General features: G+C 40.0%; 2 protein-coding genes across 3 annotated transcripts; both read right to left on the reverse strand.

Annotated features, from left to right (window-relative positions):
- Positions 1 to 1,728: 1,728 nt before the first annotated feature.
- Positions 1,729 to 14,077, reverse strand: zgc:77375 (uncharacterized protein LOC402927 homolog). Of its 2 annotated transcripts, XM_041980009.1 has the most exons (10): positions 13,898 to 14,077; positions 6,635 to 6,762; positions 4,119 to 4,310; positions 3,857 to 3,969; positions 3,687 to 3,780; positions 3,546 to 3,579; positions 3,256 to 3,430; positions 2,980 to 3,156; positions 2,169 to 2,337; positions 1,729 to 2,057 (listed from the first exon to the last, which is right to left on the reverse strand). In XM_041980009.1, the coding sequence occupies exons 2-10, from the start codon at positions 6,719 to 6,721 to the stop codon at positions 1,869 to 1,871; spliced, it is 1,230 nt and encodes a 409-aa protein (XP_041835943.1). In that variant the 5' UTR covers positions 6,722 to 6,762; positions 13,898 to 14,077; the 3' UTR covers positions 1,729 to 1,868. The 2 variants fall into 2 exon arrangements, with proteins under 2 accessions (XP_041835943.1, XP_041835942.1); XM_041980008.1 differs by lacking the exon at positions 13,898 to 14,077 and having other exon boundaries at positions 6,635 to 7,159.
- Positions 14,078 to 14,432: 355 nt separating this feature from the next.
- On the reverse strand, positions 14,433 to 18,206 carry isy1 (ISY1 splicing factor homolog). Its single transcript, XM_041980021.1, has 11 exons — positions 18,090 to 18,206; positions 17,505 to 17,527; positions 17,227 to 17,278; positions 17,057 to 17,122; positions 16,937 to 16,979; positions 16,736 to 16,848; positions 16,541 to 16,658; positions 16,334 to 16,456; positions 15,959 to 16,071; positions 14,769 to 14,858; positions 14,433 to 14,626 (listed from the first exon to the last, which is right to left on the reverse strand). Exons 1-11 carry the CDS (start codon positions 18,090 to 18,092, stop codon positions 14,519 to 14,521), a joined length of 852 nt encoding a protein of 283 aa, XP_041835955.1. The 5' UTR covers positions 18,093 to 18,206; the 3' UTR covers positions 14,433 to 14,518.
- Positions 18,207 to 19,056: the final 850 nt, after the last annotated feature.

The following is a 19,056-nucleotide window of genomic DNA, read 5'->3' on the forward strand; positions in this document are numbered from 1 at the left end:
CTGCATTTTATTTACAAGAAATGTGCTGTAGTCCATTTAAAAAATTAATGTCATGAACATCAGTGGAAATGAAACTTTGTAAATCAACACATAAATCATAAACTAATCAGACTTTACATTCTGAAAATAAACAAGCATAAGAACACATGAAACACTGAAGCAACAACATGCCTGAATATTGTTTATAATTACAGGACCTCTTTGTTAGATGTTACAAAGTCTGTTAGGTTAGACTGCTGTGTCCGGCAGAGATTTGTCCTTTTTGTGGCATTGGTATTTCTCTGAACTCCAATGCTGATATAAGGTTAAAGATTACATTTGAAATAATCTTTTTAGATAGTATTTGGAGCTTCAAGTAGCAGATTGGACTTAAACTGTGCCTTCAGCAAGCCACTGTAGTCGGAAGTTGATGTATACCTTTTAAGGTGAAATGTGAAAATGTGATTTTTTTGTTGTTGTTTTTCATTGTTTTTTCCAAATAAGAGTGTAATTTGGCACTTAAATGCAATACTTTCTAGTTTTTATGGATAACTGCCTAGTTGCACTTAATGCACTTTATTTTATATATAAGAAAAGGAATATTCTTTTTACAGCGGCAGCTTTCAGAGGCATGTTTTTGCATTTTCAATGATACTGCAACAAAAAAATTTTCAAATGAATTTTATTTGTTGTGTAAATGATCATTTTCTCTATAAGCTTAATAAGTTAAATGAGCTTAAGTAGTTAAATGTAAATAACTAAAAAATGTCCAAATTCTATATCTGATTACTCAATTAAACATAATAATTGTTAAATTACTTGACTACAAAAATGATGACAAGTTTGAGGTCAAACTGAGCTCCATGATGATATTTTTTATTTTATATGTTTATCTAATTGTTCAGGATAATAGACATGAGTTTAAAAAAAGCATGATATAAACATGCCTGATTATTGCAAAGAATGCTAATTTTCCTCTGTAGTTCCAGAGCAAGATGGAAGACAGAATAAAAACAACAGCATACAAGAAGAAACAACAAACGTACAACAGACACATATTAACAACACAACAGTTAAAAATGGGTACATGATTAAGTGAAAATTATTAGGTTTGATGTTTCTTTAACCATTTTTTAGATTAACCATAAGGATAGAATTTTTGGAACATTTTCTTAGGACAGGAAGTAGATTTTTTTATATTTTACTTCCTCATACTGACAGCATAGCAGGTGCTAAGGTACGATCAGGTATCACCATCTCCGGACCTTCCTGAGCCAGTGTCCTACAGACTTTTAATGATTGCCTGTTGCAACACACCATGTTCAAATTAAATGGTTCTCTAACATCTTCTTGTAAATTTCTGCACCAGATTCTTAACAACCCATTAATTTGAGTCACTGGCTCAAGAGGTCTGGAGTTGGTGATCCCTTGTCTAGATAACATCAGTACGTTCTCTCTCACGTCGGTCCTGGTACCAGTGAGGCCTCTGTTTAAAAAAAATAATTTAAAGGAGAAGCTCATTGAGTCCCGTGTATGTGAAACAAGCTAATTGCAGATTTATAAAGTTATGAAAACTAAAAATGTTATATTTTCTAGGATGTTACACTGATGAAATGTTTTTTGAAAAGTGACTTTATTATTTTAAGATTTGTTCCTCCTATAAATGACCAACTGGCAATACAATAGTCAGTGTGGAAAAAAAATCATAGAATGTATTTACATCTTGGCAGCACCAACTTTCAAAAATGGCTTTATTAGTTTAAAATTCCGTAAATTAAAGTGAACAATTTTGGGGGTCAGAGTCCAGTAAAAGTCAGACAGTCAACCGAATGCCAGTTGGGTGCAGTTCTCGGCCAGGTGTCAGGTGTTGGATGTCAGTCAGGTGTCAGTCAGTTATTGGAGAGCTCCTGCTGCAGCATCAGGTCGACAGCAGCTTCCACATCTTCCACAACATGACTCGGCTCCACCAGATCCGGCTCCAGTACCAGATCTCTGTGGCCATGGAACACCATTTCTGTGATCATACTGTTCTGGTCACCAGGCAATGAAGAGTGGGGTTTGTAGACCCCTGTGCACACCTGAGGACAGGTACAGCATTTAAAGTAACAGCATATCATCCCCAGCTGCTGTGGGACTTATGTTTTCACACAAAGTGTTTGGTATTTCAAGGACAAGACATTTCTACATACCAGGATGGAGCGACACTGGGCAAAGGACACCAGATCCTCTTCTGCCAGAGCTATCTGGCTTCCTGTTCCCTGGGCAACCAGCTTGGCACTGGTTGTCATGGCAGCATGCTGCTGAGCCAGGTAGCGGTTATACAGGTTAGCACCATAAATGTCTGTCATCAGGTTGTCGCTGCACAGAAAGCACAAGATGGCATCACAGACAGTAAAGTTAGTCTTTAGAGTCATAATTTATAGTTTTCATCAAAATGATTTCCACAACACCCACACTCATCTGAAGGCGTTAGATATTACAGACAGGGTGCACACAAATGGATCAGGGCAGACAGTGTTACAGTTGCTTTGGTTACCATAGTTTGTTTCAGTTACAGGTGTTACAGATGGTTTGTTTACTGTAAAGTAGGGCTATTTGATTTGGTTGCATGAGGGTTGCAGTTCTGCAGGTTTTCAAAGTTTCCCTGCCACAACACACCTGACTAATAAGCCTGATTCAGGTGTCACACCTGAATCAGATTAATGGGTTAACATGATTGGGCAGACCTTGACAACAAATTGTTGAGGAGAGATTTTTTATTTAAATTATGTGTGTTGGAGCAGGGAAACATCTAAAACCTACAGGAATAAAGCCCTCAAAGACTGGAGTTGCCTATCCATGCCATAGAGTTTGGTTCAGTTACAGGTATTAGAGACGGTTTGGTTACCATAGAGTTTTGTTTAGCTTCAAGTGTTACAAATGTTGTGACAGCCTTATAAACTGTGATGTCCTGACACATGGTGCAAAAAAAGACATGATGTTGTGTTACGATTTGGTTACCCGACAGCATAGATGGTGGACAGTTTCCGCTTGTGGTTCTGCAGCCTCAGCAGTTGCTCGGCGTACTGGTATGTGACCAGACTAGGTTTTCCCAACAGTGCCCTATACTGCAACTCTCGACCTGTCAGCTTCCTGTAGACTGACTCCAGACACAGCATGAACATCCCGTGACCGAACCTACGGCAGCACAGCAAGGGCAAACAGCTCAGACTGACCAAATGAGATGCTGATCCAGAGCCCCACCTTCAACACCAGCAGGATGTGTGAGGCAGTTACCGTGGTGATGGGGCCTCAGCCATCCATAGCAGATCCATGTTGCAGGCAAGGACAGGCAGCTGGGTTGACAGCTGGCTGTCGTATGTACAACCTGGTCTCCCATTGGTCAGGAGCACATCAATCAGTAGCTGCAAGTTGGTCTCCCATCTGACCGGTTCCCCAAACAGGATGATCGCTATGCCAACAAGGACAAACAGCTTGTTGGTATTTAAACATTTCTGCTGATGATGGGTTCTCTGAAGTGACTGTTGTTGTGGATCAATCAAACTGAACTGAAGAAACAGTGTCACCTTGTATCTGGGGCAGGCTGTTCAGAGGAGATGGCTGAAACAAACAAACTGTACTGTTGAGTCTTCATTTTATCTAAAGAACATTTAAACTGTTTCTATGTAAATTTCTATGACTAATCATTAGAAATTATTTAGACTCACAGTTGAGGTCGGTCTCCTGTTGTGGTCCACCATGTCCAGCAGGGGGTGCTGTTCAGAGAGCTGCTCTATCGTCACCACCTTCTGGAAACCCAAACTGAGAAAGATGCTGTCAAGAATCCTGACACGTGACAGCTGACAGGTAACAGGTTGACAGGAAACGTGAAGGATACGTGGAGGCAATTTGGGTCACTGGACCCTGTCCAGACACCAGCACACATTTATCATGGAAACTTTTCATCATGTGCAGAGGACTGTGAGACAGGACCACCTGCTCAGGTGTGATCTGCAAAGAGACAGAGAGGTCATATAGTCCAATCAAAACACAGAAATACCATGACAGCAGACCACTCAAATCAGTCGGTTCAGACAAAAATAAACAAGAACACAACAAGAAAATATAAAGAAAACTTTTCCACCTTTCTGTAATCTTACCTGAATGTCCAGCAGGTGAGACAACTGCTGTGCTTTCTGGTGTCTCTGACAACTTCCTGCATTGGTGACAAAGACTACAGGAAACAGGAAATTGTTGTTTTGGTCTACAAGCTTCCTGAGAGCTCGGCGAGCTGCAGGAATCACAGAACCACCGCGTAGGAGGACGCCGTCCACATCAAAGAGGACGCCAGCCTGTTGGAGAGGGTAAGGTGAGACTGAACCATCTATGTTAATGTTGATGGCAGCAGCATTGTGTTTGTTATTGTTTGTGTTGTGATGTAACAGCTGTGTTCTCCTGTGTGTAAAGACAATACAGTAGAGGGAACCAAGGTTCTTGTATCATCTGGTGGAACCATGTTGTCTTCTGTCTGACCTCATGTCCCAAGAAAACTTTATCGACAGCCCAACAACAAACAGCAACATGTCAAAATGTTTCAGAACCATTTATGTTCTGTTGTAGGAGCGGCCCACATTAAACTAGTGTTCACCACATGTAAACATTATGTTAAGCTCCAGTTCCTAAAGTTTTATTACTGTTCTACAGCTGGCTTCAAAATGGGGACCTGAAGGAGGTTTTACTTACTGACGTTAAAATAATGTCATAAACTGTTTAACCTAGGTCGTTCTCTGAGTAAATGAGGTCAGTTCTTTAATAAACTGAAGGCATTTCTCAGAGAAACAGAGGTCAGTTCTCAGAGTAACCGAGGTCCATTCTTGGAGGATTGGAAGTCAGTTTTCTCAAGAACCACAGTCAAGTCTAGCAGTGGCTCAGGTATTACAGCAGATTGTCTAATGACTGGAAGGTTGGCGCTTCCAAACCTGCTCCCCCAGTCAATCTGTTTTTGTGTGCTTGGGAAAGACACTTCACCGTCTTTGTCACCAGTATTGGCGTTGCTGGTGTATGAATGTGTGTGAATTTTCAGTGGTGGTTGGAGAAGCCGTTGGCTACCACGTTTCGTCAGTCTGCCCCAAGGCAGCTGTGACTAAACATGTAGCTTACTGTCATCCAGTAAGAATGAATAATAGATTCAGTGTAAAGTGCTTTGGGTGTCCTGAAAGTGCTATATAAATCTAATACATTTTTATTAAACAGGGTAATTTTTTTAGAGGAACTGAAGTCAGTTCTCTGTGGAACCGAGCATAGTTTTCTGATGAACCAAAGTCAGTTCTCAGAGGAATTGAGGTCTCTTCCCAGGGGAACTGAAATCAATTCTTGAAGGAACGGAAGTAAGTTTTCTCAATAACCAAGATCTGGTCTCAAAGTAAACAAAGTCAGTTTTCTCAAGAACCAAGGTCAGTTCTCTAAGGAACTGAGGTAAGTCCTCTGAGTAACCAAGGTCATTTCCCAGAGAAACTGAAATCAAATCTTGGAGGAACAAACTCAGTTCCTGTAAGAACTGAAGAGAGCTCTCTATAGAACTGAGGTCAGCCCTCTGTGGAACTGAGGTCTATTTTCTGATGAACATAGATCAGTTCTCTAAGGAACCAAAGTTAATTCCCAGAGGAACTGAGGTTAGTTCTCTGTGGAACCAAGGTCATTTTCCTAATAAACTGAAGTCAGTTCTAAGACGAACCAAAGTCAGTTCTCTGATAAACCAAGATCAGTTTTTCAAGGAACTGGGGTCAGTTCTCTGAGGAACCAAGGTCCACTTTTGGAGGAACCGAGGTCAGCTTATGGAGGAACCAAGGTCTGTTCTCTGTGGAACCAAGGTTATCTTTCTGAGGAATTGAGGTCAGTTCTCAAAGGTCAGTTTTATGAAGTCAAGGTCAGTTCTCTGAGTAACTAAGGTCAGTTTTTTGAGGAGCTGAGGTTAGTTTTGATGGGCACACATGTGGCCGAGGTTCCCACTGAAGCCTGGAAACGATGAAGAAATAACTAGAGGTTTTGCTGTTCTATCTTCACTTCTGAACACATTGTTTGAAATTTAACGGTCCAAACCTGTTGGCCTGCAGACAACATTCCACAGATGTTCTCGAACTGTTTCACTCAGAAATATCAAAATACAAACAATAAGGAATGCTGTGAAAAAACACAATGCGGCTTTTAGTAAACGTTCTGCTAGTGAGAACCTTCTCTAAACATTAGTTTATCTTTCTGTCAGACTAATATTTGTAGAACAGACATAAAAGAAATAAAGATGTTTTGCAACTAACTGTTCTTTGGATTTTTACAGAAACATGTTGCGTTCACTGCATTTAAAACATGTCTGTTTTTCTGAATTAACAACATTCTCACAGGTTTCTCGACCATGTTCTCACCTGAAGAATGTAAGCAACCTAAATGAAAGTCATTCAGTATCTTCTTCCGACTCATGTTGATAGATCCCCTGGCTCATAACCATGGAACTTAGAAATATGTTGTTAATTCAGAAAATCAGCGTCTTCTTTTTCAGGTGAACACAGTTTACCTCCATAGATCTAAACTTCATTTACTGTTCTAAAACTCAGAACAAAATAGAAAAAATAAGTCAGGTTTAAATTCCAGGATCTCTTCTCTGTCACACACACATACTGACCTGTGCACTGGCCTGTCGGACCGCCTGCTGCAGGATTCTTCCCCACCACATGACTCCTATTTGTCCTTCTGAGCTCCTGCTGCTCATTTATAACCACACAGCTGTGATGTCACCAGGGGATGTGGTCTCTGTGATGTCACAGTAACCACAACATATTAATGAATCAATTATGATTCAAACAACACACCACTCTCCACACTGTCAGGCAGCTGCTGGATGAACATCTTGCCGCTTATCAGTGTTCTTCTCACTGATCAATACTGTTCAACGAAAGCTGATCAAGTGAAGCTGGAGGGTCAGGGAACTATTTCTTCTTCATGGGTTTTTAACAGTCTGGAATGATAAGTGTGTTTTGTTTCCAATCTCAGACCAAAACCTCAGTGCTAGTTTAGATTTCCTCAGAAGGTTATATAATGGGGCAGACGAGCCAGAGTCCAGACATTGATTACTAGATCTGGTTTTACTGATCAAAAACAAAACTAAGTGTAAAAAGACTGACATGTACAGCTCCTCCACCCAAAGCCTCCATCTTCTTCTCCTAGAACCTCCATTTCCCCCACCCAGAACCTCAATTTCTTCCACTCAGAACCTCCATTTTCCCCACCCAGAACCTCAATTTCCTCCACTCAGAACCTCCATTTCCCCCACCGAGAACCTCAATTTCCTCCACTCAGAACCTCCATTTTCTCCACCCAGAACATCCTTTTTCTTCACCTCAGAACCTCCATATTTTCTTTTACCCAGAACAACTATTTCCTCCAACCAGAACCTGAGTTTCCTCCACTGATCAATACTGACAAATGAAATCTGATCAAGTGGAGCTGGGGGATCAGGGAACTACTTCTTCTTCATGGTTTTTTTTAATGGTCTTAGATGATGATGTGTTTTGCTCCCAGCCTCAGACAAAAACCTCAGTGCTGTTTCAGATTTCCTCAGATGGTTTTATAATATGGCAGACCACCCAGAAATCTGCATTCCCTGCACCCAAAAGATGGAGGTTCTGAGTGGAGAAAATGGATATTCCCACCTACCTCCCACACTAAGCACCAAACATTGGGGGACCAAGCCTTTGTTGCTGTTGTTTTTTCGTTTTTAATATGTAAGGCGGCTTTGAGTGTCCAAAAAAAGCACTGTATAAATTTAATTAATTATCATTTCCTCCAACTTCTTCACCCAGAACCTCTATTTCCTCCACTCAGAATACATATTTCCTCCATCCAGAACCTTTATCTTCATCCAGAATCTCCATCTTCAACTGTGGTCCCCTGATCAACGTTATAAATGTGAGAACTTTATGAAACGGTAGATGTTTCCACTGAAAACGTGTCAGTGGACGAAGGTTGAAGATCTTTGAATCGACAATGCAGAATTGTAGTCTGGAAATGCGTCTCCCCTTCAGGCCATCGGAGGAATGACACAAACAGCAACAGTTTTTATTTTCTCTCCTTTGACGTTCTTCATTGACAGCTTCAGAGTTTTATCTTCACTTCTCCTCCCTGTAGCTCTGATAATTTATTTTGTTTTGTTTGTTGTTTCTAATTCGCATTTAGAAAATGTACAGAAAAAGACGAATAGAAATGGCTAAAAAAAATCTCCCACTGAAATGTCATGAAATGTTTTTGTCTGAAGAAGACTTGATGTTCATTTCTGAAGAACAGGTCTTTGCATTTTCCTCTGTAGATGTTCACCAACACAACTACTTCTTCTACTGAAATCCAACCAGCAGTAGTGTAGCCTATACTTTGTCCCTCTGGTGACTCTACAGCCCAGTTTCTTCAGACCAGTTCATGGAAACCAGTTGGATTCGTGGAAACAAGTTGGAATCATGAAATGATTTGGCTTCCTGGAAACGAATTTGATTTATCAAAATTAGTTGGATTTATGGATACATGGGAATGACTCAAATTAATCAGATGAGTCAGATTAATTGAATTCAGTTGGATTCATCAAAATGAATCAGATTTATAAACATGATTCAGATTGTTGCGGACGAGTCAGACTCATCACTTAGATTCACCTAAATGGGTTGGAATCATGGAAATGACTCGGGTTAATCAAAAGAAATCAGATTAATTAATTAGTTGGGTTAATTCAAATGAGACAGATTCAAGGATACAAGTCGGATTAATCAAAATGAGTCAGATTCATGGAAATTATAAGTGTTTTGTCTACATCAGATTTGTGGAGTTGGAGTTAATTCGGATTCCTGGAAACGAGTCAGATTCATCTAAATGAGCTGGATTCATTTAAATGAGATGGAATTAGGGAAACAAGTCTGATTTGTAGAAATAAGTCAGATTTCTTTGGACTGGATTGATCAAAATTCATTGGATTAATCAAAATTAGTCACATTTATGGAAACAAGTCCCAATCATGGAAATGAGTCAGATTAATTTAAATGAGTTGGATAACCCAAAATTAATTATTCATGGAAACTATTCAGATTCCTGGAAAGAAGTCGGATTAATCAAAATGAGTTGGATTTATGGAAACGAGTGTAAATGTAGATGAGATGGACTGTGTTTCCTTTTGGCACTTTTGGCACTTTTTAAGGCTTCTTCAGTTTGAATTCCTTAGTAAAGGAAAACCCGACAGCTGCTTCAAGTTCTTCACAGATAACGTTGCCTCAATCATCTGAAGTTATGCTGCGTTTGATGGTAACTGAGAATTCAGAAAATTTTGTTTGTGACTGGGAAAAAACAACAAAAACATGACATAATGTCATATGTTTTTCTTCAGTACCTACAGTTTCATATTCTAGGCCATTCTCTAAAATGAAGCTCAAACTTTTCTCATTAGTTTCCTCAATAGCAGAACATCAAAGACTCACAACAGCAACAGCAGCATTCTGAGGTTTAAGTTCAGGAGGACCAGGACTGAGACACCTGCACACTCCCAGCTGTGGTTCTGGTTCAGAATGACCAGGAAATAGTTCCACAAGAACATATTGGGCTGAAGTTCTCATATTTTGTTTTGGTATCAGAACAGTGAGGAAACAGTTGATATACAGGTGATAAGTTTTAGTGCCAGACACACACACACACACACATACAGAGCTGCTGATTGAATGTGGCTGATGGCATTTTTCTTCTCACATGACAACACGTGCAGCCTTCAGTCATTAATCTGCCAATCACATGCTGCAGAATGCTGCTTCTAATCAACCAATCAGCAGCCACGCTGAGATCACGAGACAGAGACATAAACTGTGACAAGGACAGAGACAATTCTGTGGTGCAGCAGTGTCTTAAACTCCACAAAAAGTCCACAGAAAGTCTTATGCAGAACTTCTTGTTTGCTCAGTGACATCACTCATGACATCATGTTATACCAGGTGACCTTTGTGTCTGAACTTAACATCAATGAGGAATTTCACTCTGCAGAACTTGAGTAAATATATTGTTGATGGTCCAAACCAAAGCTCTGTGGGCAGTCTAACATGTCAGATACAGAGACTGTGGGAGGATTGAACAGGAGTTCATTCAGGTGAGATGAAAACAAGGCCTCTGATTGGTCAGCCAGCTTAGCCTGAATAACTGAGGTCAACAGGAGGAAGAGGAAGGAGCCAGAACAACAGCAGCATGGTATGGATACTCCGATGCACTCTGCGTGTCCCAGGTGTGTGTGTTTCTGACGTGGAACGTTGTGAAAGATGATGATGACTGGTGTTCAGAGAACTCATCAATAAAAAGAAGTTTTGTTGTTCACATTAGATAAACAATCACTGAAGGAAGCTCTGCAAATTTTACTGTCAATATCAACTAATATACCTCAACAGTTCTCTTTCTCTGAAATTACACAAAATAATTTTGTCAGACACACTGTATACTTTAAGGTTTCTCATACTTCTGGTATACACAACCTATGTATACCATGAATCTTCTTAAAACTCATGCTAGTACTCTCATGCCCCCCTTTCATGATTTAGTTAATCTGTGTATCAGGCAGTTAAAATTTCCTGACATTTGGAAAACATCTCAAATTACTCCTGTTTTTCATTTTTTTTTTAATTATCCCACTAAAACTAAAATTCCCCATTAAGTTTCCAAATTACTTGAAAAAGTATTATACAATCAATTAATGAGTCATTTGGAAGTTCATAACCTGCTCAGTGACTGCCAGCACGGCATTCAGCCTCTTCAGTCGACTGTGCCAGGTCTACTGCTATTTGCTGAACATTTACGTATTACCCTCGACAAGGGCCACATTACTGCAGCTGTATATAAAGATTTTAGGAAGGCTTTTAATACGGGTCATCACTTATGTCATTTGATTTTGAACCGTCTGCAATAGATATGCTCACCTCCTACTTAAATGGCAGAACCCAGGTTGTTATAATTGGTTCAGTGATGTCAGAGCCACTTGAGTGTTCAAAGGGAGTTCATCAGGGCAGTATCTTGGGCCCCCTACTTTTCCTAATGTATATTAGCGATATTCACCAGTTGCTCAGTCATTCTAACTCATTATTGTATGCAGATAACATTATTATTTTTGTATCTGGTCCAAATACTGGAATAATTAACCATAAACGTAATGAAGATGTGCAGTGATGACATGGATGGCTGCAAAATAATCATTCAAGAATTAACATAAAAAACCGGAATGCATGTATTTCTACTTACCAAGAAGACAGCTAGTTCTATCAAATCCTGTTTTTTACTGCAAACCAAAACTTTAAATACATACAAATATCTGGGGATCACGCTGGATTCTCATCTCACATACAGTGAGCATATACAAAACCGTATCCAATAACTGAACCAATAATTATTTTCTATAGTAAAATTAAGTCAGATCTGTCTCTGTCAGTTTCTAAGACATATTTACATGTATTAATTATTTCTATTGTGTCATTTTGTTTACCTGTTTGGACACTCACAACCAATGAAATCCTTAAGCCAGTGGCAAGACTCTACAACAGAGAGTATAAGATCCACCACAGACTACCTGGCTGGACTCACCACTGCTCTGCTCTGTCACTGTCAGATGCACTGAACTTTGTATGGAGTCATGGGACTTAATTGTAGTTTCACCTGCTTAACAGATGCTCATCTGCAGCGTTAGTACCAAAACTTCAGTAACAAAGATCTTTCTTGTATGTGCTGACCCAAGCCTGAAACCAGATTCCACATCACATCGGGACTATAACATCACCAGCAAAGTTTAAAAACATCCACAACTGCCATTTGGTGGATAGTTACTGCTGTAACCTCTGATGTGCCTCCACAGCCTCCTCCAACCACTGCTCTCTCCCTCTGTGAGATTGTGTAATTTTACTGTCTTTGATTATGTGTTGTGTGTCTGTCTATGTTTTTGCAGAGCAGGAACCTGCTGAAAATCAGTTTTTGCTGAGTCAGGCCCAGTTGCTTTTAATCTTTTCCTACATAAAACAAACAAATAACTAAATAATCAAATAAATAAATCAATAAGTTTCATGGTGTCATCACTGAGCATGTGCAATAGAAACACAAAATAAGAAAAGCTCTGATTCGTTTGAGTCTAGTTTACAAAATTAGATTCAATCTGTGCCACACACACACACACACACACACACACACACACACACACACACACACACACACACACACACACACACACACACACACACACACACATCTAAAAAACAGCCCTGTATATCATCTGTAGACTGTTAAATCTGTGAAACTTTCTGGTTGTAGTTCAACTTTTCCAGATTCTTTACTGAGAAAAACAGTTGACATAGAATATAAGAAACTATATTAGATTTATAAATATTAGTATGTGATTAGTATTTTGACAGACTTTCCTGTAGTCAAGCAACATTGAATGTAAAAATGAAACATAAGCACAGAACACCTTAGTTAGAAGAGGGTTTCTTGATGGGTTTTGTATGTTACGCAAAGATCAATAGTCTTAGTCAATTTTTTGCTTGAGTATCTCAGATGAGTTAAAGTTTAAAGCTACAAACGATTTGTTGAAATGGTGAATAGCAGGGTTATTGTCCTTGAAATTTCATTATATATATATATATATATATATATATATATATATATAGAATAGAATAGAAAATACTTTATTAATCCCTTTGGAGAGTCCTCAGGGAAATTTGGGTATATTGGGTGAATGTGATGTATAATGTAAAGCACTTTGGGTATCGTTCCAGGTACAGTAAAGAGCTATATAAATACAGACCATTTACCATAAACAAGAGCTGATTCAGTCTATTTATGTTTGACCGGCATTGTTGTTCTTGAGATGAGTGACTTTCTAATAAAGGCATTGCTAAATGCCTTGTCCCAGATGGAGATGTCAACAATGATGTTAACATTATTTAAAGTAATGGGGTCACACCAATCTGTGCTACAGTGTGACAGACACATAATGCCAGATAGTGATGCATTTATTCGAGTACTGTGCTCCTTTTGGGAGACAGGAACTCTGTATTTCTGTAGAAACCTCTCATAAGAGTATGGAAACCCTTCACAATCAAAATTCTATTTTACAAGCAAGATGTTTTTGACAAAGCAGTTTGTAAAGAATTTTTTCCGTGAGTGATGCTGACATTGTTCCATAAAAAGTATTTGTTAGGAGAGTATTTATGCTTGTATCGGAGGGACCAACACTGGAGAACTTGTTTATGGAAGTTGGACAGTTTACCAACCACACAAAGACACATTAGTAAACCGTTAAGACTTTTAAGTTAAGACTTCTCTAAAGAGAAAGTTTGGAAACATATTCCACATCAATGCCATGACTGAGTGTGACAGATTATATCCCCTTCTGTGTGGACAGCGTCCCCAGCAACAAACCCAGGATCACCAGTGACCTGAAAATGCTGCTAAATACCTAAAGAAATCCTCCAGAGAGGGAGATGGGAGTTATTTAAGACAACAAAAAACAATTTAAAACAAAGACTAAGAGGTGCAAGGAGGTCTACAGGAAAAAGTTAGAAAGCAGCTCAATGTGAGGGATGTGTGGTCAGGAATGAAACCAGCTTCAGGTTAAAGAGGGATCAGACTGATGGAAGCCTGGACAAAGCTAATAAGATTAACATTTTCTTCAAAGAATTCAGTTCAGAACATCATTAAAAAATGGACGTTAGCACATCTTCATCTTTCTCCACATCAGAACAACTATATTGGATTATTCAGCACCTTTGCAACACTAGCCTGAGTCAGAAGAGTTCCTGTGCTGTGGAAAACATCCTGCCTTTTCCAGTACCTAAAAAAAATCCCAACAATCTGAGCCAAATGACTACAAACCAGTTGCCAGGATTGGTTTTACCTGGCTTGATGAATCTGTGTCTGCTCATCCTGGCCTGCTCTGAATCCTGGATGCTCTTCAAAGTCAAAGTCAAAGTCAGCTTTATAAACACTGAGAACTGAAATTACAGTTCTCTCAAACCTTGGTGTGACAAAGAACAAAATATAAGCCAATAAACAAAACAAGTACCACCTAGTAAAAGACGATAATAAATAGACAAGGCAAATTACATTCAGTGTAATATATGTTTATGGTTATATCAGCATCAGTCCAGGGTGTGTGTGTGTGTGTGGAAGGGGGACAGAGCAGCATCCTGACAGCCTGATGGACGATGCTGTCCTTCAGTCTGCTGGTCCTGGCCTGCAGGCTCTAGTCTCTTTCCTGATGGCAGCAGGCTGAAGAAGCTGCGTGACAGGTGGGTGGCGTCTATCGTAATGCAGAGGGCTTTATGGGTGCACGTTTCAAGGTCAGCACTAAATCAGACCTAATTCAGACTAACCCGACCTGCTGCCCTGAATACAGATGTGTGATCCAACAGAACACCACCAGAACAAACTGAACTGAAAAGTGTTTTTAATGAGAACCAGGTACAAAAAGGAGACAATATTTACTACAGACAAACAGGTCAAACAGATAAATGGGTCAAAGTCCCAGCAGAGTTCTGGCTTCTTGACTTTGAGCCTGAAGAGTTTCACTGGCGTAGCGCTGCAACAGCTCCATCTTCTTCCTCCTCACCAGAGCCTCCTCCACCTGAAAGACGGTTCAGACACAATCAGTCCAGAACTTGTAAAACCTACTTTTCCTCGTGGGGATGTTCTGAGTCCACACACAGTTTGAGTGTTCAGCACAGAACCCGGTTTAGAACCAGGACAAAAAGAGAATCGGGTCTCACCTCTCTCTGCGATGGGACAGGTACGTGTGCGATGAAGCTCACTCCTCCCTCCTCTCCATCAAACTCCTCCCGGCTCTCCTGATCATCTGGCTGCAAACAGAGAAACAGAGACAGAACACTCAGGAACCTCTTGATGGATCAGTAGAGTACTACCTGCTGGAAAACTGATGGATTTCCAGCTGGAACATGAAAGGACATCCATTAAAGAACTTCCTATTTTCCCCTAAGAACTTTAAACAACTTCATGGTGGAACAAAAAAATCCTAAAGAACCTTTCTGTGAAATGCTTCACCTGATTCACTGTATCCATCAAATCTGAGCAAATACTGGACCTGACTCACCTCATTTGTTCTGATAAGATACCTCTAACACTGCTAACATCATTCTAGTTAGAACACTCAAGAACTTCTTTTCAAAGCACGAACAACTCCCACCTGGAACGCTAAAAATAAACAAAAACATCCTGCTGAAAGACTAAAAAAGAAACTGAAACACTTAAGAACTTTCTGATGGAGCGGTACAGAACCATCCAACAGACTGGCACAAAAACTTTGCACTGGACCAGTACAGAAACCTTTTGAAGGAACGTTACAGCTGAAATGGTACAAAACCTTCTGCTGGATAAGTACCCAACATTTTGACGAAACAGTATAGAACCAGAACCTTCCGATAGACGGTCCAAAAACTTTACATTGGACCGGTACAGAACCCTTTTGATACACGGTACAGAACCTTCAAATGGAAGGATACACAACCTTGTGTAGGAACAGTACAGAACCTTGCGATGGTACAGAACTCAGTCTGAAACACAAAGAACCTTCTCATGAATCACTGAGGACCTTAATGCTGAAATTTTCCAACCAAAAACTTTTAGGTTATTTTTCTTCTTGTTGCTGGGAAATATTAAATGTATTCATGCGACAGATTGTTTCTTAAATTAGTGTCTTTTTGCCATCGAGTCGTCACAGCGTGAACTTTCTGATCAGCTGAAAATTAAGCTGGAACATCTGCTTTGTGTCAGGAACTCGGGTCATTGACCCAGAGGATGAAACCACTTTGTTGTGGTTTTTATTCGTTTGTTTTATTTTGTTAGATTTTACCCACAAACACTGAAGAACCGTCAGTATGACGTGGTTCAGCTGAGGTCAGCTGACAGCAGAGCTGAAGCTGATTGGTTCAGTGTGGTTCACCTCTTCGGTATAAGTGGTGTATATGCTTTCTTCCTCTTCTTCCTCCTGTTGCTTATCTCCAGAAAGACGAGACTCTTTTTCTGATTTCCACTTCTGCACCGCCTCCAACATGGCTGAACACGCGTGCACACACAAACACACATACACAAACACACACACAAAGAAACAGAGTCATCTGATTGGTTCATCTTAGTTCAGGCTGATGACAGTTCAACATTTTTAAAAACCCCCAAAACAACTAAATCGGATTAAATCAGATTAAAATTGGATTAAAACCTTTTAAATTAGACTGAAATGTGATTAAATCAGAATAGATCACATTAAAGTAGAGTTTCATGAGAAAAAGTTTTTTTCCCCCATCATCTTCATCCTCACCTTGTTTCTCGTACTGCGCCTCCAGAGGAAGTAGCACGCCGTCATCTTCGTCTCTGTAACCATAGTATTCTGCATCCACGTCCTTCATCAGCTCCGCCCTTGTCTTCCTCTGTGCCGGAGTAGCTGGGGTGGGGGTTCACATGGCCAGTGAGAACCAATCAACAGAGAGTAAACAGGGTGTAAACAGAAAGTGATTCTGATACATACGCTCTTTCTCAAACAGCTCCCTGACGCCAGGCAGGTCCCGGGCCGCTCCAAAGTACTTATAGCCCCGGTTCCCTGGAACCTCCTTCCCCTCATGGTCCAACATCCGGGGACCGAATCGCTGCAAAACACAGCTGATCAATCTTTGTTCAAACAGCTATTGCTAATCAGGTAATATGATTATCAGTTATTGATTACCGCATAGTCGGGTCCACCAAGCTCTTTGATCCGAACTTCCCAGTGACGTTTTTCTCTGAGCAGCTTATTGATCTCATCATTCAGATCTCTGATCCTAAACTCTCCAAGACCGGCTATAAGACGGGTCAGAGCGAGACAGATGGGTCAGAGACAGAGAGACTGGTGAGAGAGAAAGAAAGAGAGAAAGAGGTCTAAACTCACCGTTCTGGATCTGAGCAACCTTTTTAGAGATCTCACTGATGATCTGAAAGAGCAACAGAACCACTGTCAGGACATCAAAAGAACGACAGAGTTCTACATGGAACAGAACCAGTCCTTTACCTGTCGCCTCCATTTTTCTGCTTTAGGAAGTTCATTGCACTCTGAGGCCAGAAAAGGTCTCCTCTCCTGGAAGGACAGAGACAGAAAGACTGGTCAGAAAGAGACAGGCAGACGGATCAGATACAGACAGACGGATCAGAGATAGTTTTTTAAAGTCAACAGAACCTGACCTTTACTTTTCCCTCCTCCAGCTGAGCCTGTCTGAAGCGGGCCAGAGCCGTCCTGAATGAGACAACGAAACAAATTAAATCATCAGAGCAGAGAAGAACCCAGCAGAACCAAGATGTTCACCCATCATTACTGACTGCTGTGTGGAACATGACGAATTTTGATGATAATCAGAAAAGGACCCAAACTAGCCTGACCATGAAATCACCACCAGAACCAGACGCCCGAGTAGAGCATCACGGTCATGATGTTGGGTGAAAACACACCAAGAAGTACTCACATGGCCTTTTCTGCGTTCCTCGCCTGTACAAACAGAAACAAGTAAAACACGTCAACAATACAGTGATCGGGTCAGCTGATGAGCTGCTTGATTTCATTAAATTCAAAGTGAAAACTAAAGCTGTTCTAACCAGACTGCGTTCAAAATTAGCTGTTTTACACCAACAGGATAATACAAAAAACAATGCTGTTCCAGCTAAAGACTGAAAACTGTTTTTACATTTATTTTATTATTAATTTTTAATTTTTCTTTTCAATTCGGTAATTAAGTTGGGGTTTTAGGGTGATAACTCATTAAGTTTGAATAATATCAACGTTTGCACAACTAAAGCCAGCTCAAACCAGACTCCATTTAAAGAACCAGTTGATTTGAACATAGAAGGAGTCTCTGAGCTCTGCGGCTCAAAGGAACCAGGGTGAGGTCTTTGAACAGTTCGTCTCTGTTTATCAACCTCGAACTTCTCACTTCTGAACAGTTGATCAACATGTTATGACTGACAGACACCAGCAAGCTAAACTTGCAAGATGTGTCGTTGACACTAAACGGCGCTAACCAGAAATCACTCTCACACATTGAAAGTCTCACCATGTCCGCAGATTCTCCGCTTTTATCCCAAATTCAACTTGAAACACCAAACTTCAAACGAAAAGCACACGCAGCGCAAACCGGAAATGCATCGTCCACTTCTTCTTGTGTTTCCGCCTCTCGATCCTTTCGCTTCCGCCACCTACCGGAAGCGTCGTTACCTGCAGGTTACCCGAAGGAAAAAACTAAACTAAGTGTGTGAATGCGTTCTGCTGACACCTTTATGTTGAATTATTTTGGCAGAATTTGCTGAAACCTGTAAATGTTAAGGAGTAAATTACATGTGTGTATAATAATACGTTTAAGAATAATAAAATATCTGAAGTCAAACCTTGAACGAATAGTTTAAATGGTATCTGAAGATGAGATTACACTGAACTGCCTTCAGTGTAATCTCATCTTCAGATACCATTTAAACTATCACTGTTCTAATAATAAGATATCAATTTTCTTTTTTCTCTCTCTATTTCCTTCATGGCTTTTAACAAACATATAGTAAACACCAAATTGGGATAATATAAATGTTATAATTTAACAGCCACTTTAATATCAACTAATCTGCTATGTGATGTCACTGTCAGCAGATGGTGAGCAACAGCTAGCATACTGACTGACAAATGTGATGACGGCTGTGCCAGAAAACAGTGCAATAAGCAAATAACTCTCCTCACCCATGCATATTTAAGTCTTCTCCATTTGTTTATATCTCTATGACTCGCAAAGTAGAACAATTAAGATGATTCCACAAAGTTGTTACTTTAAAATAAATCAACAGGTTTCATGTTGATCCCAGTTTCACCTGCGGCTCCGCAACAGACGTGTTCCCCCTGCTATGACCAACCAATTATGAAAGAGGCAGGAAAATTTCAGGATTTATTTATTAAAATGTAACAAATGAGCAATATTAATTTCAGAGTTGTGTCTTGAACACAGGCGAATGATATCTTACTGAATTTCCATCCACTAA

The sequence above is a fragment of the Melanotaenia boesemani genome, chromosome 3, assembly GCF_017639745.1.
Source record: "Melanotaenia boesemani isolate fMelBoe1 chromosome 3, fMelBoe1.pri, whole genome shotgun sequence".
Taxonomy (NCBI): Eukaryota; Metazoa; Chordata; class Actinopteri; order Atheriniformes; family Melanotaeniidae; genus Melanotaenia; species Melanotaenia boesemani.